The sequence below is a fragment of the Pleurodeles waltl genome, chromosome 8, assembly GCF_031143425.1.
Source record: "Pleurodeles waltl isolate 20211129_DDA chromosome 8, aPleWal1.hap1.20221129, whole genome shotgun sequence".
In the NCBI taxonomy this organism is placed as follows: domain Eukaryota; kingdom Metazoa; phylum Chordata; class Amphibia; order Caudata; family Salamandridae; genus Pleurodeles; species Pleurodeles waltl.
The window spans coordinates 1,351,827,076-1,351,851,288 of NC_090447.1; the positions used below are offsets into that span (position 1 = coordinate 1,351,827,076).

The following is a 24,213-nucleotide window of genomic DNA, read 5'->3' on the forward strand; positions in this document are numbered from 1 at the left end:
CATGCTTCAAATGGAAGCCATTTCAGGATTTTACAGAGAGCTCTCAACATGCCAAAACAGGTGCCGGTAATTCTATTTGCCTGAGAAGCCATGGGCGTTTGTGATCTAATATAAAGCCCAGGCTTTTTACTTCAGTTTTTGGTTGAGGGTGCTCACCTAGCATAGATGGCCAGCTGATTTGTTGCTAAATGGATGAGTAACTGCCAACCACCAATACCTCAGTTTTCTTGCCATTTAATTTAAGACAACTATCTCCCCTCCATTTGGCTACCTCCATCAGACAGCTATACAGCTTCGTGGAGGTACTCTGAATATCCTGGGATAGTGAGAAGACCAATTGAGTATTATCTGCGTAAGAAAGCATTGCAAATCCAAACGCCCTCACAATATCAGATAATGAACGCACATAAGTATTGAAGAGGGTTGGACTAAGCGATGAAACCTGTGGGACACCACACCTCAACTTATAACTTGTAGAGTAACAAGGTCCTTCGAGGATCTGAAAGCACCTCTCGCTCAGGAATGAGGTTAGCCAACTTAGCACAGAACCGGAGATATCAAGGTTTTCCAGGCATTTTATTTGTGCATCATGAGAGACCTTCCTTCTCTCTCAGGTAGTAGAGTAGCAGTCCTTATTGCAGAGCAGCACTGCAGTCATTCTGAGACTTCCACAGAACCAGAGGTGTACTAATGAATTGGGTCTGAGGGTCCATTATTTATACCTGGTTCCCACTACGAACCAGGGGAAGGTTTCAGAGGATTCAACTCTCAGAGGTGTTTGGAATTTCCTGCCTCCCTGCCCTAGCCTCAGCTTGTCCAGGGACACAAACGTATAGTGTTAAAACCCTCTGTGAGCATGCTGGGCAGTGCCTTTGTGATGTGGCAGCTCCTTCCCCTCATCAAGACCCAGATGACCCTCATGCCAACATCTATTCCCCCTTTGCTTCAATGTGTGGGAGCAATACACAAAGACCAACTGCACCTAGCTATGAGACTCAGGACACAGGCTGCAGACACCAAATAGTTCAGACAAGAAAATTCCAACCTACTAAAAGTGGCATTTTCAGAATTGTGACTTAAAATTAGACTTTAATATTAAAAAGGGGTTTTAAATTACAATTCTTCAGACACCAAACTTGGCATTCCTACCTGCTCCCAACTGAAAGTTATCACTTATTAACTGTAACAAGTTAATCCTATGTTATACTACGGGAGAGGCAGGCCTTGCAGTAGTGAAAAAAAAATCAAGAGTTTTTAACTACCAGGACATGTAAAAGTTAAAAGTATGTGTCCAACTATTTAAATAAACTGGAGCCTGCCCTATAGATTGTTTAGGCCCAACCTTGGGGTGACATACGTACTAAAAAGAAAGGTTTAGGCAGGGCAAAGGGTTTATTTAGACAGGCTGAAATGGAGGTTTAAAACTGCACATACCGGCTTCAATGGCAGGCCTCAGACATGCTCAAAAGGCTAGCTAAGTTGGTGGCAGAATGAGTGCTGCAAGACTACTACTAGCATTTAATTTACAGTGCCAGTTTATTAGGGACTTACAAGTAAATTAAATATGCCAATTGGGTGTAAGCCCATTCTACCATGTTTAAAGTAGTTAGCAGTGGTAAAGTGTGCAGAGACCGAAAGTCAACAAAAACGAGATCTGCAAAAACATGGAGTAGTAAGGCTTTAAGTTTGGGGAAGACCACCCTAAGGCTGAAAAGTCTAACAATAACATTCACTGTTCACAGCAGGAGAAAAAGCAGACATTTGATTTATTACTAAAATGAGGTTTCCTTTTTTTCGTATTTGGTTCTGACGTAGTCACATTACATCAGTTAACATCCAATGAATTTCTTTCCCAGACCTCTACTCTAGCTTTGATGTTTCCTTTCCTTAGCTTAGGTAGTAGTGGCCAGCTGTGGACCGTCAACATAATTCAGTTACAGTCCTCATTTTGGGGTTGCCAAAGAATGATTCACCTTTCAGTGTGGCTCATTTAGGGTGATAGGGTTTCTTTCTTACTCAAGAGATAGCAGAAGATTTACTATGTGGGCCATGGCCCATTCCATTCTTCTGAAACCCGTTCTGCTATCCGGGGCTGGAACAGTATTCAGTTTCTGACTGCATCGTGATCCATTGATTTGGTCTATTCTCATGAAGTGAAGATTTGTGCCTGGACTACAGCTCTGCCTGGTCTTGGCTTCTCCTGAGCTATGGGCTATACTGCTACATGGTCAGCAAAGCCAAAGCTCCCTGACCTAGGAAAGAAACTGCATTCACATTCCTAGGTTTCACACATTTTAACTTCTCCATGCCTTAACTCTTCAATTCACTATTTGCAATGGCAACAGTGAAGAGTGGGGTTGCAGATGGCCATAAAGGAGATGGCCTTGTGAACTTCTATTTGAAACCGTACTTTGGTAGTGCTTTCGGGAGTATGGGAGTAGGCATTGTGGGTCTTCCTTTTGTGCACAGTCACCTTGCACAAACAGCTTTAAGTATGAGTGACAGGGGAGTACGGGCAAGGAGGATGGTTTGCTGTGGAGGACGTGAATGGTGTTCCTTATGAAGACCTCGTAGAAAAGCAGCTGCTATATGGAGGAGAAATCCTTCATTTTTGCAATGACAAAACCTGCAGATCTAGCTAATAAATAGTAAAAAGCCACCTAATAAAGGAATAACCATTTAAAGAAAGTAATGCTGATTTAAGATGTTATAGCTTTCAGGCGTAAAATGTTACATGGTACCTCTGATAAAGGAAACAGACTAGATATACCGGGATAGACGTCCCTGTGATAAATCTTTAAACTAGATGTTTTGCATGCTGTTTATAATGCAAGGTCCCTTTAGGTGGGTGTTCCAATTTGTATACCCCACTAAACTATTGTACATATTTGTAATGGTGCACACAGCATTTAGTGACGCGTTACCAGTGCCTTGACAACGAATTTTGTGTACATGTTGGGTGTTGTAGAGTTCTGGAGTTTCTAGCTAACAGCACGTTGCTGAGTCTGCCTTGGACTGCTCCGCTTCAGTATCCAAAGTCAAGGGATAAGAGGAGTACATATTCCCCAGTATAAGGGACCGCGGCAAAAGGCACATTCAAAGTCTCCCCCATAGACACAGTTGGGACCCGGTAAGTTGCTACTGTTCTGGGCCCGGCCACACCTCACCGAACCAGATTTCTCACATATACTATTTCTAGGAGCATGGGAAATATCAAGGTCTACAACAGAACACAGAACCGGAAAAGATGCCATGTTTATAAAATGTGCTGGTTCTGGCACAGCATGGAGGGGAGCCTCTGTGGTAATATGTGAATGAATCTCGGCCACTGACGGATGATTAGCAAAGTTCCACACCTACAACAAGTTCGCCTGCTATATGCATATGACAGGCAAGCCTACTCTGTTGGCCAGTCCTTCTTTTATCTCTAAGAACTGTATTTGTAGCATGCTAATGATGTTAGTGGACTACGCCAAAACGCAGAGGGGAGGAAGTTTGTGTTATACATAAGTTACGTGGTCCTTAATGTGAGAGAAACAGTCTCAGGCGAAGTCTGCTATGTTAAATGAATGGTCAATTTGGTCCCGTAACTAACTTTTAAACAAACAATAATTTATTACTAAAACCACGGGGATTATGCGGCACGTTGACTAAATTATGTGACAAGAAAAGGCAAATTATGTATCGTAATGCGGCACATTTGCTAACAGCATTACTTACTTATTTTGTCATTTTTACAAGCTATCATTGTCCAGAAAAAAGTCACCTCATTGGTACCAGGTACCAATTTAACACAAACATACAGCAATAAGAAACTTAAAAGTGGTGAGTCAACCTTTGCAAAAGGATTTATATTGCACAGTCTCGCCACATTTTAATTAACTTTTGAGCCGTTTGAGCCAGGGACAACATTTTTTGTCCGGCTAAAATCTGCAGATTATGAATTATTCGGCAAATGCCAAGATTCAATTATCATATGCGAAAAACGCTGCAGCCGAATTAACATGTAATTCTAGCGGCCAACGTATTCCCCAAACGTAACAAATGACAAGTAAATTTAAGAAAACTGTTGTACCCCATTTTAATATAACATCTTAACAGGTCCTGTTGACGTGCACATTGACTTTGACTTCGATGGGTTTATGCACCCCATGCTGAGATCTGTGCATAATCTGAACGTCACTGGTTTGAATATTAATAGATCCCAATGAGCCGTTAATTAAAAATGTATTCGCTATGAAATGCCCAATCAGTGGAAACAAGACTATGAACAAATCACAGGTATTATTCAAAAGCATACGCGAAAGAGCAATGGATACTGTTAATAACAGGGTTTTAACATTCCTACTGTACTTTTCCCGTCCATTACGTTGCCCACCTGCTTATTAAGAAGGGTCCGCTGGAAAAGTCTCAAAAATGCCGCCAAGCTGAACCGGTACATGTTATTAATTTTGGACAAGTCTGAGATAATAAAGTACATCTTGCTGCCGGTTTCTGCCAGAGGGAGATAGGCATCGCGTTCCTGTGAACGAGAAAAATGAGAATGAGATATGGGGCTTGGCGCCATCTAACGCTCACCGAGTGTAACTTTCAAACGAGAAAAAATAAATCCATGCAGTTCACTCGTTCTATCAAGGTCAAACCCACCTCCACGAGCATCAAACCAAAAGAAGCATCCCTGTACGCAAACCCCAGTACCTGCACATTTAAATACAAATTAATAACACCCTTTTGAGTACCAAAAGTTGAGTAGTATTAACATGTATTGTATACCGCGCTTCGGGCCTGATTTAGAGTTTGACAGAGGGGATTACTCTAACAAACGTGACGGATATCCCATTCGCAGTATTACAATTCGATTATAGTCTATGGAACGGATAATACGGCGGTAGCGATATCCGTCACGTTTGTGAGGGGAGTAACCTCTCCCTCAAACTCTGAATCAGGATCTCAGAGATGGCCATAGTGACGTATGAATCTCTATACTAAAACATGTTCTTTAAAAAAAAAAAAAAAAACTTTGGTGGTTTGGTGCTGTTCTCGCTTCAGCGACACTTTGGTCTGCTATGGCTTTTCAGGCTACCACTAGAAATCATACAAGCGAATATTTTTCAGGTCTCTCAAAGGCATAGATATTTTCTGCTAAAATATATCTTACTATCCTCTGCAATTTAATAGTTCCCCCTCAATATCTTTTTAGGGGCATGAGTCAAAAATAATTTATGGCTGAGTAAATTATAGTTAGATCTGTGGGTATTTTTTGAGGGCATACTACTATCAAGTACTATTAGGTGGAAGAGAAAAAGTACAAATGTGGAATAGGGAAACAAGTTACATACCTTCTGTAACACTCTTTCGGTACATTCTGTATCTAGTTACAGATTCCTCCCCTTTTGAATATTCCCCGGACTTCAGGTTGGATCCGGAAACTTTTCGGCAGTACCTCTATGCGCCAGTAGATGGCGTCATGTGGCTGCGCACCAATGCCGTTCTGCTCTGGAAATCACGTACAGAACCTATCCAGGTGCCACTTTTACGCGCTGTCAGATGCTATTGAGACTGTCTGCAAGCCCAGTCACAGAGTCACAAAAGCCAATTGGTAGACCAGTTTATACATTCCTAGACTTGTGATCCTATTAAAGGGATAGAGTTGAATCACAAAACAGGGAGGATGGCAGAGTCAGTGAGGAATCTGTGGCTTCACAGTTACAGAAGATAAGAAACTTGTTCTTCTATTAGAGACTTCTAATGGCAGATTCCCCATCTTTTGAATAGATGCCAAAGCTGTACCGAATAGGTTAGCTGTGAATAGACACACACCCAGAACCTTCTGTAGAACTGAGGGGCAAAATCCCCTTCTCCGCGGACCACACTGTCCAGAAAGTAGTGTTTTTTTGGCAAAAGTCGAAGTCAAGAACTCCATTTGCTAATGTAGTCACAGCAGTTTGAGCCCCGGTTGAATGAGCACACAGTCCTTCCAGGTGCTGCTATTTTAATCAATGTGGCGCAGAACTTCACTGTAAAGAAATGGCTCCCTGTTGCAGTTACCCCCCACTTTTTGCCTGATACTGATGCTGACTTGACTGAGAAGTGTGCTGGGACCCTGCTAACCAGGCCCCAGCACCAGTGTTCCTTCACCTAAAATGTACCATTGTATCCACATTTGGCACACCCTGGCATTCAGATAAGTCCCTTGTAACTGGTACTTCTAGTACCAAGGGCCCTGATGCCAAGGAAGGTCTCTAAGGGCTGCAGCATGTCTTATGCCACCCTGGAGACCTCTCACTCAGCACAGACACACTGCTTGCCAGCTTGTGTGTGCTAGGGAGGACAAAACGAGTAAGTCGACATGGCACTCCCCTCAGGGTGCCATGCCAGCCTCTCACTGCCTATGCAGTATAGGTCAGACACCCCTCTAGCAGGCCTTACAGCCCTAAGGCAGGGTGCACTATACCATAGGTGAGGGTACCAGTGCATCAGCATGGTACCCCTACAGTGTCTAAACAAAACCTTAGACATTGTAAGTGCAGGGTAGCCATAAGAGTATATGGTCTGGGAGTCTGTCAAACACGAACTCCACAGCACCATAATGGCTACACTGAAAACTGGGAAGTTTGGTATCAAACTTCTCAGCACAATAAATGCACACTGATGCCAGTGTACATTTTATTGTAAAATACACCACAGAGGGCACCTTAGAGGTGCCCCCTGAAACTTAACCGACTGTCTGTGTAGGCTGACTAGTTCCAGCAGCCTGCCACACCAGAGACATGTTGCTGGCCCCATGGGGAGAGTGCCTTTGTCACTCTGGGGCCAGTAACAAAGCCTGCACTGGGTGGAGATGCTAACACCTCCCCCAGGCAGGAGCTGTGACACCTGGCGGTGAGCCTCAAAGGCTCACCCCTTTGTCACAGCCCAGCAGGGCACTCCAGCTTAGTGGAGTTGCCCGCCCCCTCCGGCCACGGCCCCCACTTTTGGCGGCAAGGCTGGAGGGAACAAAGAAAGCAACAAGGAGGAGTCACTGACCAGTCAGGACAGCCCCTAGGGTGTCCTGAGCTGAGGTGACTCTGACTTTTAGAAATCCTCCATCTTGCAGATGGAGGATTCCCCCAATAGGGTTAGGATTGTGACCCCCTCCCCTTGGGAGGAGGCACAAAGAGGGTGTACCCACCCTCAGGGCTAGTAGCCATTGGCTACTAACCCCCCAGACCTAAACACGCCCTTAAATTTAGTATTTAAGGGCTACCCTGAACCCTAGAAAATTAGATTCCTGCAACTACAAGAAGAAGGACTGCCTAGCTGAAAACCCCTGCAGCGGAAGACCAGAAGACGACAACTGCCTTGGCTCCAGAAACTCACCGGCCTGTCTCCTGCCTTCCAAAGATCCTGCTCCAGCGACGCCTTCCAAAGGGACCAGCGACCTCGACATCCTCTGAGGACTGCCCCTGCTTCGAAAAGACAAGAAACTCCCGAGGACAGCGGACCTGCTCCAAGAAAAGCTGCAACTTTGTTTCCAGCAGCTTTAAAGAACCCTGCAAGCTCCCCGCAAGAAGCGTGAGACTTGCAACACTGCACCCGGCGACCCCGACTCGGCTGGTGGCGATCCAACACCTCAGGAGGGACCCCAGGACTACTCTAAGACTGTGAGTACCAAAACCTGTCCCCCCTGAGCCCCCACAGCGCCGCCTGCAGAGGGAATCCCGAGGCTTCCCCTGACCGCGACTCTTTGAACCTAAAGTCCCGACGCCTGGGAGAGACCCTGCACCCGCAGCCCCCAGGACCTGAAGGACCGGACTTTCACTGGAGAAGTGACCCCCAGGAGTCCCTCTCCCTTGCCCAAGAGGAGGTTTCCCCGAGGAATCCCCCCCTTGCCTGCCTGCAGCGCTGAAGAGATCCCGAGATCTCTCATAGACTAACATTGCGAACCCGACGCCTGTTTCTACACTGCACCCGGCCGCCCCCGCGCTGCTGAGGGTGAAATTTCTGTGTGGGCTTGTGTCCCCCCCGGTGCCCTACAAAACCCCCCTGGTCTGCCCTCCGAAGACGCGGGTACTTACCTGCAAGCAGACCGGAACCGGGGCACCCCCTTCTCTCCATTCTAGCCTATGCGTTTTGGGCACCACTTTGAACTCTGCACCTGACCGGCCCTGAGCTGCTGGTGTGGTGACTTTGGGGTTGCTCTGAACCCCCAACGGTGGGCTACCTTGGACCAAGAACTAAGCCCTGTAAGTGTCTTACTTACCTGGTAAAACTAACAAAAACTTACCTCCCCTAGGAACTGTGAAAATTGCACTAAGTGTCCACTTTTAAAACAGCTATTTGTCAATAACTTGAAAAGTATACATGCAATTTTGATGATTTGAAGTTCCTAAAGTACTTACCTGCAATACCTTTCGAATGAGATATTACATGTAGAATTTGAACCTGTGGTTCTTAAAATAAACTAAGAAAAGATATTTTTCTATATAAAAACCTATTGGCTGGATTTGTCTCTGAGTGTGTGTACCTCATTTATTGTCTATGTGTATGTACAACAAATGCTTAATACTACTCCTTGGATAAGCCTACTGCTCGACCACACTACCACAAAATAGAGCATTAGTATTATCTCTTTTTGCCACTATCTTACCTCTAAGGGGAACCCTTGGACTCTGTGCATACTATTCCTCACTTTGAAATAGTGCATACAGAGCCAACTTCCTACATTGGTGGCAGCGGTGGGATACAAGACTTTGCATTTGCTGGACTACTCAGCCAATACCTGATCACACGACAAATTCCAAAATTGTCATTAGAAATTCATTTTTGCAATTTGAAATTTTTCTAAATTCTTAAAAGTCCTGCTAGGGCCTTGTGTGTTAAGTCCCTGTTTAGCATTGTCTTTTAGAGTTTAAAAGTTTGTTAAAGGTTTGAAATTAGATTCTAGAAACAGTTTTAGATTCTTTAAAAAGTCTTCCAACTTTTAGCAAAATAATGTCTGATACAGAGATGAATGTGGTGGAACTCGACACCACACCTTACCTCCATCTTAAGATGAGGGAGCTAAGGTCTCTCTGTAATATAAAGAAAATAACCATTGGCTCCAGACCTACCAAAATTCAGCTCCAGGAGCTGTTGGCAGAGTTTGAAAAAGCCAACCCCTCTGAGGATGACTTCACAGAGGAAGAAATTAGTGACTTGGAGGGCAATTCCCCCCTTCCAGTCCTAAATAGGGAGACCAGGGCCTCTCAAGCCCTGTCTCCAAAAATGATAGTCAGAAATGTTGCTTCCCTCACAGGAGGGTCCAGCATTTCTGAAATCACTGAGGATGCTCTCAGTGAGGATGACCCCCTGTTAGCCAGGATGGTCAAAAGATTGGCTTTGGAAAAACAGCTCCTAGCCATAGAAAGGGAAAGAAAAGAGATGGGCCTAGGTCCCATCAATGGTGGCAGCAACTTAAATAGGGTCAGAGATTCTCCTGACATCCTAAAAATCCCCAAAGGGATTGTAACAAAATATGAAGATGGTGATGACATCACCAAATGGTTCACAGCTTTTGAGAGGGCTTGTGTAACCAGAAAAGTGAACAGATCTCACTGGGGTGCTCTCCTTTGGGAAATGTTCACTGGAAAGTGTAGGGATAGACTCCTCACACTCTCTGGAAAAGATGCAGAATCTTATGACCTCATGAAGGGTACCCTGATTGAGGGCTTTGGATTCTCCACTGAGGAGTATAGAATTAGGTTCAGGGGGGCTCAAAAATCCTCGAGCCAGACCTGGGTTGATTTTGTAGACTACTCAGTAAAAACACTAGATGGTTGGTTAACTGGAAATGAAGTGTGTGACTATGTTGGGCTTTATAATTTGTTTATGAAAGAACACATTTTAAGTAACTGCTTCAATGAAAAGTTGCATCAGTATCTGGTAGACCTAGGTCCAATTTCTCCCCAAGAATTGGGAAAGAAGGCAGACCACTGGGTCAAGACTAGGGTAACCAAAACTTCCACTGGGGGTGACCAAAAGAAAGGGGTTACAAAAACTCCCCAGGAGAAAGTGGGTAACACTAGAAACCAAGAAAAAGAGTCCTCTGTAGGCCCCCAAAAACCAGAACAGGTGGGTGGGCCCCAAGACACAACCCAAAACAAAGGTGGGTACCAGGGTAAGAACTGGGATGCCACTAAGGCCTGGTGCCACAACTGTAAACAGTCTGGGCACCACACCAAGGACACTTCTTGTCCCAAAAACAAACCCCAGAACAAAATTCCTGGGGTAACCAGTGTAGCCATGGGAGATGACTCCTCAGATGAGGAGGTCTTCCTAGCCTTCAACTGGAAACAGGGCCCAACAGGTGAGTTGGAGATTCCAGAGGGAAGCAGACACTTCCACCACCTACTGGTGAATGGAATCCCAACCACTGCCCTGAGAGACACTTGTGCCAGTCACACTATTGTGCATGACAGGCTGGTGCTCTCAAACCAGTACATCCCAGGTGAGACTGCCAGGGTAAGAGTTAGCCTAGACAGGGTCACTAAGAGGCCTGTGGCTTTAGTACCCATAGAAGTGGGTGGCACTCTTAGCTGGAGAAGGGTAGTAGTCAGTACAGACCTCCCCCTTGATTGTCTCCTTGGAAATGACTACCCAGAGGTTAGTCAGAGCCCAAGAGAGGAACTGGTCCAGTGCCAGTCCTCTCCCAAAGATTCTGGAAGTCCTGCCTCTGCAGTAAATGCAAGCAGGCCCCAGAAGAAGAAGAAAAGAAAACAGAGTAGGAAGGGTGGACAACCTTTAGCCAAGGTTACAGCAAGCCAGGGAGATTCTGCTCCAGTAGGGGAGAACTCCAAAAATGGCTCTGATAAAGTCCAACCTGACCCACAAGAAGTCCTGGCTAGTCAGGCAACTGTTAAACCTGAGTGGGTGGCTCCTCAGCTAACAGAAGAAAGAGTGGAAGAAGGGTGTTTACTACAAAATGTGGTAACCCCCCACTCTAATACAGCAGACAGGCACCCTGAACCCAAAGAAGCCTGTAACTTAGCCCCTTCCCTTGTAGGTGAAGAGCTAAAGGTGTGGTTCTGGGCACTGACAGCTGTCAGTGGCCTCTGCTGGGTGTTAGCCTTTATGGCTGCACTATCCTTGGCATGGTGGTCAGACCCCATGCCAAATAGCAAGTTAGGCCCCCTGACCCTGTTGGTCATGGTGGGGTTACTCCAGCTCTGGGTAACCTCTTTGGGTAAGCTAGGGATGACCCTGGCTAAGATAAGATTAGCAGAGGTGGATACCTCTAAACCCAAAATAAAAAGAATGGGTGGAGACATTGAAGAGGCAGACAAGAGGCAATTCAGACTAGGTCCTATCACTGTGGAAGTGGGTCAGTTCCCCAAAGGGAATGACCTGAACAGAAGGATGTAAGGCAGAGTAGGCCCTGCAACTAACCAGCCTATTTCTCCTACTCTTCCTCGCCTGACAGACTAGGAAGACTCTCCCAGCTTGGGCTGAGTCTCCTGGCCTGTGGGCTGGGGGGGGCTTGTGTAAAGAAATGGCTCCCTGTTGCAGTTACCCCCCACTTTTTGCCTGATACTGATGCTGACTTGACTGAGAAGTGTGCTGGGACCCTGCTAACCAGGCCCCAGCACCAGTGTTCCTTCACCTAAAATGTACCATTGTATCCACATTTGGCACACCCTGGCATTCAGATAAGTCCCTTGTAACTGGTACTTCTAGTACCAAGGGCCCTGATGCCAAGGAAGGTCTCTAAGGGCTGCAGCATGTCTTATGCCACCCTGGAGACCTCTCACTCAGCACAGACACACTGCTTGCCAGCTTGTGTGTGCTAGGGAGGACAAAACGAGTAAGTCGACATGGCACTCCCCTCAGGGTGCCATGCCAGCCTCTCACTGCCTATGCAGTATAGGTCAGACACCCCTCTAGCAGGCCTTACAGCCCTAAGGCAGGGTGCACTATACCATAGGTGAGGGTACCAGTGCATCAGCATGGTACCCCTACAGTGTCTAAACAAAACCTTAGACATTGTAAGTGCAGGGTAGCCATAAGAGTATATGGTCTGGGAGTCTGTCAAACACGAACTCCACAGCACCATAATGGCTACACTGAAAACTGGGAAGTTTGGTATCAAACTTCTCAGCACAATAAATGCACACTGATGCCAGTGTACATTTTATTGTAAAATACACCACAGAGGGCACATTAGAGGTGCCCCCTGAAACTTAACCGACTGTCTGTGTAGGCTGACTAGTTCCAGCAGCCTGCCACACCAGAGACATGTTGCTGGCCCCATGGGGAGAGTGCCTTTGTCACTCTGGGGCCAGTAACAAAGCCTGCACTGGGTGGAGATGCTAACACCTCCCCCAGGCAGGAGCTGTGACACCTGGCGGTGAGCCTCAAAGGCTCACCCCTTTGTCACAGCCCAGCAGGGCACTCCAGCTTAGTGGAGTTGCCCGCCCCCTCCGGCCACGGCCCCCACTTTTGGCGGCAAGGCTGGAGGGAACAAAGAAAGCAACAAGGAGGAGTCACTGACCAGTCAGGACAGCCCCTAGGGTGTCCTGAGCTGAGGTGACTCTGACTTTTAGAAATCCTCCATCTTGCAGATGGAGGATTCCCCCAATAGGGTTAGGATTGTGACCCCCTCCCCTTGGGAGGAGGCACAAAGAGGGTGTACCCACCCTCAGGGCTAGTAGCCATTGGCTACTAACCCCCCAGACCTAAACACGCCCTTAAATTTAGTATTTAAGGGCTACCCTGAACCCTAGAAAATTAGATTCCTGCAACTACAAGAAGAAGGACTGCCTAGCTGAAAACCCCTGCAGCGGAAGACCAGAAGACGACAACTGCCTTGGCTCCAGAAACTCACCGGCCTGTCTCCTGCCTTCCAAAGATCCTGCTCCAGCGACGCCTTCCAAAGGGACCAGCGACCTCGACATCCTCTGAGGACTGCCCCTGCTTCGAAAAGACAAGAAACTCCCGAGGACAGCGGACCTGCTCCAAGAAAAGCTGCAACTTTGTTTCCAGCAGCTTTAAAGAACCCTGCAAGCTCCCCGCAAGAAGCGTGAGACTTGCAACACTGCACCCGGCGACCCCGACTCGGCTGGTGGCGATCCAACACCTCAGGAGGGACCCCAGGACTACTCTAAGACTGTGAGTACCAAAACCTGTCCCCCCTGAGCCCCCACAGCGCCGCCTGCAGAGGGAATCCCGAGGCTTCCCCTGACCGCGACTCTTTGAACCTAAAGTCCCGACGCCTGGGAGAGACCCTGCACCCGCAGCCCCCAGGACCTGAAGGACCGGACTTTCACTGGAGAAGTGACCCCCAGGAGTCCCTCTCCCTTGCCCAAGAGGAGGTTTCCCCGAGGAATCCCCCCCTTGCCTGCCTGCAGCGCTGAAGAGATCCCGAGATCTCTCATAGACTAACATTGCGAACCCGACGCCTGTTTCTACACTGCACCCGGCCGCCCCCGCGCTGCTGAGGGTGAAATTTCTGTGTGGGCTTGTGTCCCCCCCGGTGCCCTACAAAACCCCCCTGGTCTGCCCTCCGAAGACGCGGGTACTTACCTGCAAGCAGACCGGAACCGGGGCACCCCCTTCTCTCCATTCTAGCCTATGCGTTTTGGGCACCACTTTGAACTCTGCACCTGACCGGCCCTGAGCTGCTGGTGTGGTGACTTTGGGGTTGCTCTGAACCCCCAACGGTGGGCTACCTTGGACCAAGAACTAAGCCCTGTAAGTGTCTTACTTACCTGGTAAAACTAACAAAAACTTACCTCCCCTAGGAACTGTGAAAATTGCACTAAGTGTCCACTTTTAAAACAGCTATTTGTCAATAACTTGAAAAGTATACATGCAATTTTGATGATTTGAAGTTCCTAAAGTACTTACCTGCAATACCTTTCGAATGAGATATTACATGTAGAATTTGAACCTGTGGTTCTTAAAATAAACTAAGAAAAGATATTTTTCTATATAAAAACCTATTGGCTGGATTTGTCTCTGAGTGTGTGTACCTCATTTATTGTCTATGTGTATGTACAACAAATGCTTAACACTACTCCTTGGATAAGCCTACTGCTCGACCACACTACCACAAAATAGAGCATTAGTATTATCTCTTTTTGCCACTATCTTACCTCTAAGGGGAACCCTTGGACTCTGTGCATACTATTCCTCACTTTGAAATAGTGCATACAGAGCCAACTTCCTACATTCACATTTCAGCGAGAGATGGTTCTCTTCTGCACAGCCTTCCCTTTTTTGCTCCAGCAAACCTCACAAAGAGAAGATCATCCACCTGGTGTTCTTTGGTACGATCTACGTAGAAGCTCAGTGTTCTCTTGTGGTCTAAACAATGGAGAGACTTCTTTGCCTTAGAGTGGAGAGGTGGGGCACCTAATGTCAGCAGGCTGAAGGTTTGACCAAGGTGGAACGGCGTCACAACTTTTGGCGGATAGGACACCTCAGTCCGCAGGACCAGTCTGTCTGGGAAGTAGATGGTGTACGGCTGGTTTACACAGAGCTTAAAGCTTAATCACCTGCTGCACCAATATTATGGCAATGAGGAACAGTGTTGAATTTGGGAAGCCATAAGGGACAGCTGTAAAGAGGCTCAAATGGAGCTCACATTAGAAAGGTGGGGACCAAGTTAAGCTTCCACTGTGGAATGGTGAAGGAAGAAGGAGGAAACAAATGTTGTAACTCGTCCAAAAATCTCATAATAGAAGAGGACTTGACCAAAGAGGTCCAATCGGCAACCACAGAAAAGCAGAAAGGTACCCATTAACTGTTCCCAGGGCAAGGCCTTGCCAAGCTAGGGACAAAGGAGAAAATAATATGTCCGATAACTTGGCTCAAAGGGGGTCAATCTGCCGTGATCTGCATCAAGCCACAAATCTGTGACAACAACAGGTGTGTACGGGTTTAGCAGACGGACCCAAAGATGACATCAACCACCTCCAGAGGAAGGTCAAAGGTGTTAAGTTGTTGCCACTCAATCTCCATGCATGAAGGAAGAGTTTTCGAAGGCCTGGGAGCAGAACTGTGCCTTGATGCTGCAACAGTAAATCCTTAGGAAGGGGCAGACTGATCGGAGGACAGATGCTCAAGCCCAAAAGTTATTGATACCATACTATCCATTTCTAATCTAGAGCCACTAGGATGACTTAGGCCCCGTCGGTCCAGATCTTTTTGATAACTCAAGGCAAGAGTGGTATCAGTGGAAAGGCATATAGGAGTCTCAAGTTCCCCTCAAGGTCAAACACGAGAGCAAGAGATGCCTTGGAAACTCCAATGCACAGAAGTGCTGAAAAGGTGCATTCTTGGAGGTGTCAAACAGATCGAGTCAGGATAGTCTCCATTCTCTGAAGAGACCCTACGCCACCTCTAAGTGTAATTGCCCCTGATGATCCTCTAGGTGGTGAAAGTGAGTTAATCTACCCAGACGTTCAATGATCCTGTCAGGTTCACCACCAACAACATTTCTCGGCGATCCAGCCACTTCCAGAGGTGTAAGCCCTCCGGGCCTAGAGTCCGTGACCCCACCCACCCTGTTTTGTGAGGCACCATATGGTAGCTGTGTTATCCGTAAGCACTTGTACCAGCCTCTCCTTGATGTACAGAAACAAGGCTCTCAGTCCCAAGAAGGTGGTCCTCAGTTTCAAAAGGTTAATATAGCGTCCTTTTTGGGCACCAAGAAGTAGCTTGAGTAGCAAGCACGTTCTCTGTCTGGCACAGGCACCTTCTCGATAACCCCTTTAGCCAGAAGGACTTGCACTTCTTGTTGCAAACCAGAACGATGGTCCTATGTTAGTTGTTGGGGAGACAGTGATAGGTGCAGTAGTGCAGAAAGGAATGGGAGAGCACAGCCCTTCTGAACAATTTACAGGACTCACCAATCTGATGTCATGGCCTGCAGCTTGGCAAGAATCAGCCCTGCCTCCTACCAGGTTGCCATGCTCCAATAAGAGCACGCTGTAGGAAGTTAGCTCTATATATACTAAACCAAAATGAGGTATAGTGTGCACAGAGTCCAGGGGTTCCCCAGAGGATTAACAGAAGCTGAAGTAGATAACACTAATACTCTATTTTGCGGTAGTGTGGTCGAGCAGTTAGGCTTATCAGAGGGTAGTGCAAAGCATTTGTTGTACACAGTCAAGAAATGAGGCACACACTCAATGACTAAATTCAGGCCATTGTTTTTATATAGCAAAAGAACGAGTTACTTACCTTCGGTAACGACTTTTCTGGTGGATACATTAGCTACCTGTGCATTCCTCACCTCATGAATACTCCCATGGCGCCAGCATTCTACGGAAATCTTCTTACTAGTCTCTGCACGTCGACGAGGACGTCACTGTCTCGCACGCGACGCCGTCTGACGTCATACAGGCAATAAGAGGTCCTCGACGACGTGCGGACGTCAGTACCAATCATTTTTTACGTGCATGAGAACAACCAGGCAATGCAATGAAAGAACAAAGCAACATCCATTATATTGTAAAAATACACCACATTGTATGAATAACTGTAAATCTTCTTTATGTACACATATATATATATATATAAAATCTCTCTTTTAAAATATATACACACACCAAGTATATACACAAAGATATATACATATATACATATATATATATAAATATTATATATATACATCTATTGCACCCTCAAAGATCAAGAGGAGCGCACTCAAGGATTACTTGGCAAGACCATAAAGGCAACGGGGAGGCGGGTGGGACCGTGAGGAATCCACAGGTAGCTAATGTATCCACCAGAAAAGTCGTTACCGAAGGTAAGTAACTCGTTCTTCTGATGGATACAACTACCTGTGGATTCCTCACCTCATGAATAGAGTCCCAAAGCAGTACCACGCCCGGCGGTGGGTGCCTAAATGGTCAAACCAAGAAATCCTGCAGCACTGACCGTGCAAAATGGCCGTCCCTTCTAACCTCAGAATCTAAACAGTAATGTTTTGCAAAAGTGTGAAGGGACGACCAAGTTGCGGCCTTGCAGATGTCGACCACAGGAACACCTCTGGCTAAGGCCGAAGTGGCCGACTTAGCTCTGGTGGAATGAGCTCTAATGCCCTCAGGAGGATCCTTCTTTGCCAAAGAGTAACAGATTTTAATGCAAAGAACAACCCACCTGGATAGTGTTCTCTTGTGGACTGCCTTTCCTCTCCTCTTGCCCACGTATCCAATAAACAGCTGATCCTCCAGCCTGAAATCCTTTGTTCTATCGATAAAGAAGCTCAACGCTCTCTTTGGATCCAGACGGTGCAGTCTTTCTTCCTCTTTGGAAGGATGAGGCGGAGGATAGAACGTGGACAAAGTAATTGCCTGAGCCAAATGGAAGGGTGAAACAACCTTCGGGAGGAAAGCAGCCTTGGTCCTCAACACCACCTTATCCCCATAAAAAGTTGTATAAGGGGGTTTTACTGATAAGGCCTGCAACTCACTCACTCTCCTTGCTGATGTTATAGCTATCAGGAAGACTGTTTTTAAAACCAAATACCTCAAGGGGCAAGAATGCATAGGTTCAAAAGGGGACCCCATAAGGAAAGTCAGGACTAAGGACAAATCCCATTGCGGCATAACGAATGGCTTTGGAGGATATTGATTTAGAAGACCTTTCAAGAATCTGATAACAATAGGGGATTTAAATAAAGATGGTTGGTCTGGAAGACATATGAAGGCTGACAAGGCCGATAAATAACCTTTAATGGTAGCCACTGCACAACCTTTCTGCGCCAGAGATAGAGCAAAAGACAAAACGTCCGATAGATGAGCTTGTAAAGGATCAATCTGCCTCTCTCCACACCACGCAAAAAATTTAGACCACCTATTAGCGTAGATAGATTTAGTGGAGTGTCGCCTGGCCGCTAATATAACATCCACTACCTCAGGCGGGAGAGAGAAGGAACTCAGGTTGCCCCGTTCAATCTCCAGGCATGTAGGTGCAGACTCTGGAGGTTGGGGTGTAGAACCTGCCCCTGCGACTGCGAGAGGAGGTCTGCCCTGAAAGGGAGACGGAGCGGCGGGCACGTTGAGAGTTGGAGAAGGTCGGAGTACCACACCCTCCTTGGCCAATCCGGAGCTATTACGATTACTAGAGCCCGGTCTTGGCGAATCTTCCTCAATACTCGAGGAATCAAGGGTATGGGAGGAAACGCGTAAAGCAACTGGCCGCACCAGGTCATTTGAAACGCGTCCCCCAATGCTTCCTGCATCGGATACTGAAGGCTGCAGAACAACGGACAATGCGCGTTCTCTCGAGTGGCGAACAGATCTACCCGAGGAAACCCCCACTTCTGGAAGATTAAACGGACTTGATCTGGATGGAGACGCCACTCGTGGTCTGCCGAGAAGTGGCGACTGAGACTGTCCGCACGCACGTTCAAAACTCCGGCCAGATGGTTTGCTATCAAGCAAATCCGATGGTCCTTTGCCCAGGACCATAGTCGAAGAGCTTCTCTGCAGAGAAGGTACGACCCCACTCCTCCCTGCTTGTTTATGTACCACATCGTGGTAGTATTGTCCGTTAGGACCTGTACCGACTGACCACGAAGGGAAGGGAGGAAGGCCTTGAGAGCCAGACGTACAGCCCGTAACTCTAACAGATTGATGTGAAAAATCTGTTCCTCTGGAGACCAAAGACCTTTGATCTCCAGATCCCCCAGATGAGCTCCCCACCCTAGAGTGGAAGCATCCGTTATGACTGTGGCCACTGGTGGCGACTGCTGGAACGGTTTTCCTTGTGAAAGATTGTTGCTTGCAATCCACCACTTCAAATCCACAGCAGCATCTCTGGAGATCTTGACAGTACCCTCTAGATCCCCTCTGTGTTGAGACCACTGCCTTCGGAGGCACCACTGAATAGCCCTCATGTGCCAGCGAGCATGCGTGACCAACAGAATGCAGGAGGCAAAAAGACCGAGCAGACGAAGGACCTTGAGGACTGGAACTACCGCTCCATTTCGAAACATTGGAACCAAATCCTGAATATCTTGAATCCGCTGAGGCGGAGGAAAGGCCCGACCCAATGTCGTATCCAGTACTGCCCCTATGAACAGGAGGCGCTGAGAGGGCTCCAGGTGAGATTTGGGCTCGTTCACCGAAAAGCCCAGGTCGAACAACAACTGGGTTGTTGACTGCAGATGACGCAACACAAGCTCCGGGGACTTGGCTTTGATCAACCAATCGTCCAAGTAAGGGAATACTGCTATCCCCTTCCTTCTGAGCTCTGCCGCAACCACCGACATCACCTTCGTGAAGACTCGAGGTGCTGAAGTAAGACCAAACGGAAGGACCGCAAACTGGTAGTGTTGCGATCCCACCACAAACCGGAGATACTTCCTGTGTGACTTGAGTATCGGGATATGAAAGTAAGCATCCTGCAAGTCGACAGACACCATCCAGTCTTCCATGTTCAACGCCAAAAGCACCTGTGCTAGGGTCAGCATCTTGAACTTTTCCTGCTTGAGGAACCAATTCAAGATCCTCAGGTCCAGAATTGGTCTCAAACGACCATCCTTCTTGGGAATCAGGAAATACCTTGAGTAAACTCCTTGACCCCTTTCCTGCTCCGGGACCAACTCCACCGCGCCCTTTAAAAGGAGGACTTCTACCTCCTGTTCTAGCAACAGGAGGTGTTCTTGTGAGCAATACGAAGGGCGGGGCGGGATGAGGGGCGGAAACTCCCGAAAGGGAAGGGTGTAGCCTTTTCCCACAACACTGAGAACCCAAGTGTCCGACGTAACAGTCTCCCATTTGGTGAGAAAATGCTGTAATCTTCCCCCTACAGGAGAGGAGTGAGTGGGAAATGGTGGAAGCCTAAGGCTGCTTCCCCTGCTGCACCCCGCCAGAGGATGAGGAAGAGGCAGAGTGCTGCTGAGAGGCTCCCCTGGTGCGGACCCTACCCCTCCCCCTAAAAGATCTATAGGGATGGGAAGAGGCAGGTTGCTGATATCTTCCCCGAAAGGAAGAGGAGGAAGAGCCACGCCCAAATCCACGAAACCTCCTGAAGAATCTGGAAGAGGCCGTGGAAGAAGGAGCTTGGAGTCCCAACGACTTAGCCGTGGCCCTGCTCTCCTTAAAACGTTCCAAGGCCGAATCAGCCTTAGCCCCAAACAGTTTGTCCCCATCAAACGGGAGATCCAACAATGTGGACTGTACATCTGCCGAAAAGCCCGAGTTACGTAGCCAGGCCTGTCTCCTTTCCACCACAGTTGTGCCCATTGCTCTGGCTACCGAGTCGGTGGTATCCAGTCCCGTCTGGATAATTTGGGTCGCAGCAGCCTGGGCATCAGAGACAAGATCCAAAAGACCCTGGGGAAGCTCTGTAAACGAAGAGGAGATGTCATCCATCAGAGCATGAATATACCTCCCCAGGATACAGGTCGCATTAGTGGCTTTTAACGCCAGACTGCAGGACGAAAAAATCTTCTTCGACTGCGCCTCTAGCTTTTTTGAGTCTCTGTCCCCAGGCACCGTCGGGAAAGAACCAGGCGCTGATTTGGACGAACAGGAGGCCTGCACAACCAAGCTCTCCGGCGTAGGGTGCCTAGATAGGAAACCAGGATCAGTTGGAGCCGTCCGATACCTCCTGGCCACGGCTCTGTGAACTGCTGGGGAAGATGCCGGCTTCTTCCACACCTCTAAAACCGGATCCAGCAGAGCGTCATTAAAAGGTAATAGAGGCTCCGCCGCGGCTGAGGCCGGATGCAACACCTCTGTCAAAATGTTTTGTTTCGCCTCCACCACCGGCAAAGGCAGGTCCAAAAAACTAGCTGCCTTCCGTACCACTGTATGAAAGGAAGCAGCTTCCTCGGTATATTCTCCCGGGGACGAAAGGTCCCACTCAGGGGAAGTGTCCAGCCCACTGGCCGACTCCAATCCACGCAGCCCATCACCCGAGTCCTCTAGCTCTCCTTCCTCTAGGGCTCGTTGGTACTCCTGCTCCTCTAGTACCCGGAGAGCACGCCTTCTTGAATGCAGTCGTTGCTCAATCCGCGGAGTCGACAACACCTCCGCCGAAGTCGGAGATCGGCGCCGATCTTCCGAAGCCACCGACGCCGCATCCGGCGCCACAGGTAACTTCGGCGCCGACTGAAGAGCAGATGAAACGGATGGACCCACCGGAGTCACAGGCCGAAATCTCGACGTCGACGGGATGGAAATCCCTGGGGCCAATCCCTCCGAAGCCATCGGAGCGGCCACCGGCGCCGACACTGGCGCCGAGCCCACGTTCCCAAACGGGAGAAAGGGCATAAAGGGTGCCGGCCGAAGAGGCGCAGGATCACCCAAAGAAAAGGCCAAAGGCCCAGCCGGAGCACCCCCTGGAGCCATCTGTTGGAAGATGGCATACATCGCATTCAAGAATGCGGAACTATCGGCTCCAGGGGTGGGAAAAGCCGGATACTGGGGTGCCTGACTCGGAGGCGACCCCGACGCCGGCCTCGGCGTCTGCGCCGGAGAAAACACCTGAGGCTCCAATACCTCAATCACCGACGCCTGTCCAGGCGAAGTTGGAGACGTCGGAGAGAGCAACGGCGTCGAAGGATGCGGCGTCACCGTGGGGCTGACCTCCCATGTCCTCCGGCGCCGATCCGGAGACCTGGAACGAGCCTCCCTTGAATGACGCCGAGATTCTCTACGGCGCCGGGAGTCTCGATGACGCCGATGTCTTGGAGAAGACTTTTTCTTGTGATGCTTCTCCTTTGACTTGGCCATAAACAGCTTCGCCTCGCGTTCTTTAATGGCCTTCGGATTCATGTGCTGACACGAATCACAAGTCGAGACGTCGTGGTCGGAGCTCAAACACCAAAGGCAATCGGAATGAGGATCCGTCACCGACATCTTGCCTCCACACTCACGACAAGGCTTAAATCCAGACTTTCTCTGCGACATTATTTCCACAGAGAAAGAGTACGCAACAAGATATACACTGTAACCGCAAGAGTAACAGTTGCTCCCTCGAAGATAACCGTTTCGAATGCACGGAAAAAAGGGAACTGACGTCCGCACGTCGTCGAGGACCTCTTATTGCCTGTATGACGTCAGACGGCGTCGCGTGCGAGACAGTGACGTCCTCGTCGACGTGCAGAGACTAGTAAGAAGATTTCCGTAGAATGCTGGCGCCATGGGAGTATTCATGAGGTGAGGAATCCACAGGTAGTTGTATCCATCAGAAATATATTTTTGGTACTTTATTAGTAGAAACAAAAGGTCTTTGTTGCAGGTAAGTACAGCTGTAAGTAGGTATCAGATATATGTATCAAATGTACTTTGTTCAGGTTTTGCAGATAAAGCAGTTTATAAGTAAATAATACTTTTGAATTTTAAAAGTGGACACTGCAATTTTTCATACTAATCAATGCAGTCCTAGGGGAGGAAAAGTGTTAACACATTTAACAGGTAAGTACTCAACTTACGATCCCAGTCTGTGGGGGTTAGGATGTCCACAAGTCAAAGTTTAAGTTGACCCCAAACGTGCACCACCAGGAACACGGGGCTGGTTGCAGAGGTCAAAGTTGGCATCAGGTTTTCAACAGAATCCTATAAGGACTGGGGAAGCTCAGTAGAAAACAGATTGCAAGTAAATACCCACGGTTTCAGGACACAGGCCTTGTGGGTTTAGGTCAGGGTGGAGGTGTGAAGCACCTCCACCCAGAGCAGGCTTTGTTCCTGACCTCAGAGAAACCTCAGAAACGTGTCTGTTAGTGGCACCCTGGCATAGACTTCTCAGCCTTGCACTAAAGAGTTGGGTAATATACAGGAGGCATTTCTAAAATGCCCTTTGTGTGCATTTTACAATACATCCAACACTGGTATCAGAGTGGGTTTACTGAGTTGAGAAGTTTGATACCAAACCTCCCAGTCTTCAGTGAAGCCATCCAAAGAGCTGTGGAGTTTGTGATGACAAACTCCAAGCCCATGTACTTAATATGGCCACACTGCACTTACAATGTCTAATAATGGACTTAGACACTGTAGGGGCATATTGCTCATGCAGCTATACCCTCACCTGTGGTATAGTGCACCCTGCTTTAGGGCTGTAAGGCCTGCTGGAGGGGTGACTTACCTAAGCCACAGGCAGTGGTTTGTGAGCATGGCACCCTGGGAGGGATGCCATGTCGATTTTACCCTTTTCTACCCTCCAACACACACAATCTGCAATGGCAGTGTGCATGTGTTTGGTAAGGGGTCCCTTAGCGTGGCAGTATGCATGCTGCAGCCCTAAGGGACCCTCCCTGGCCACAGGACCCTTGGTACCATTGGTAACTTTTACAAGGGACTTAGCTGTGTACCAATTGTGGAAACAATGGAAAGGTTTAGGGAAAGACATCGGTGCTGGGGCCTGGTTAGCAGGATCCCAGCACACACTCAGTCAAGTTAGCATCAATACCAGGCAAAAAATTAGGGGGTAAACATGCCAAAAAGGGGCACTTTCCTACACATGCTAAAAGGGTTTTTGCAGGTAGGGGTGCAGTGGGGGTAGTGGACTTGGTTGTTTGTTGACTTTGGCCGCAGTGGGTACCACAGCCAAGACCACAAATCTGCTGGGCATCATCCTGGGGTTGGACTTGCTGTTGGTATAAGGTACCTCTGCCGAAACCGTGAAAGGAGCGGTAGGGGTTGATGCGTCTGGTGAGGTAGGGCATCAAAGCCCAAGGAGCGTGCTGTGGCCCTCCTCTCCTTGAACTGCTCTAGAGCAGAATTTGCCTTGTCCCAATGCAGAGGAGCCCCATCAAACAGCATGTCCATGAGGGATGCATGAACATCACCTGAAAAAGTAGTAGACCACAGCGAGGCAATAGCAACAAATGGTGAAGATGGCCCGCTCAATGGAATCAGTGGTATCTAAACTACAACAAATCATGAACTTGGCAGCATCCCAGTCACCCTGAATGGCTTGGGCAAAGGCAAGCCAGGGATATTCAGGGTCACCTGGGAGTACCAAAGGGGGTGGGAATAACTCCCCAACAGCAGCTGGCATTTACTGACCTGAGCGCCAAGCTGGTAGATGAAAATACTTGTTTGCCAAAGTTTTCAACACGTTTTGACTGTCTGTCTAGGAGAATAGTGGGGAATGTGTTGGGATTGGCATTACTTGCGAACATTTGCATACCCAATCTTTCAGGGGAGGGACAGTGAGATAGAAAAGCGGGATGGTCTGGAGTGGCAGGTGGCCCTTGAAACTCAGTGCACGCTGGAAACAGCTGAGCAATCAATT

General features: G+C 48.1%; 1 protein-coding gene across 2 annotated transcripts in view; it reads right to left on the reverse strand.

Moving 5' to 3' along the window:
- DYNC2H1 (dynein cytoplasmic 2 heavy chain 1) overlaps positions 1–24,213 on the reverse strand; it is a 1,541,159-nt gene that overhangs the window by 577,427 nt on the left and 939,519 nt on the right. For both annotated transcript variants that reach the window (XM_069202358.1, XM_069202357.1), the window contains one exon: positions 4,379–4,522. In XM_069202358.1, the coding sequence (XP_069058459.1) occupies positions 4,379–4,522 (144 nt within the window). The remainder of the gene's footprint in view (positions 1–4,378; positions 4,523–24,213) is intronic.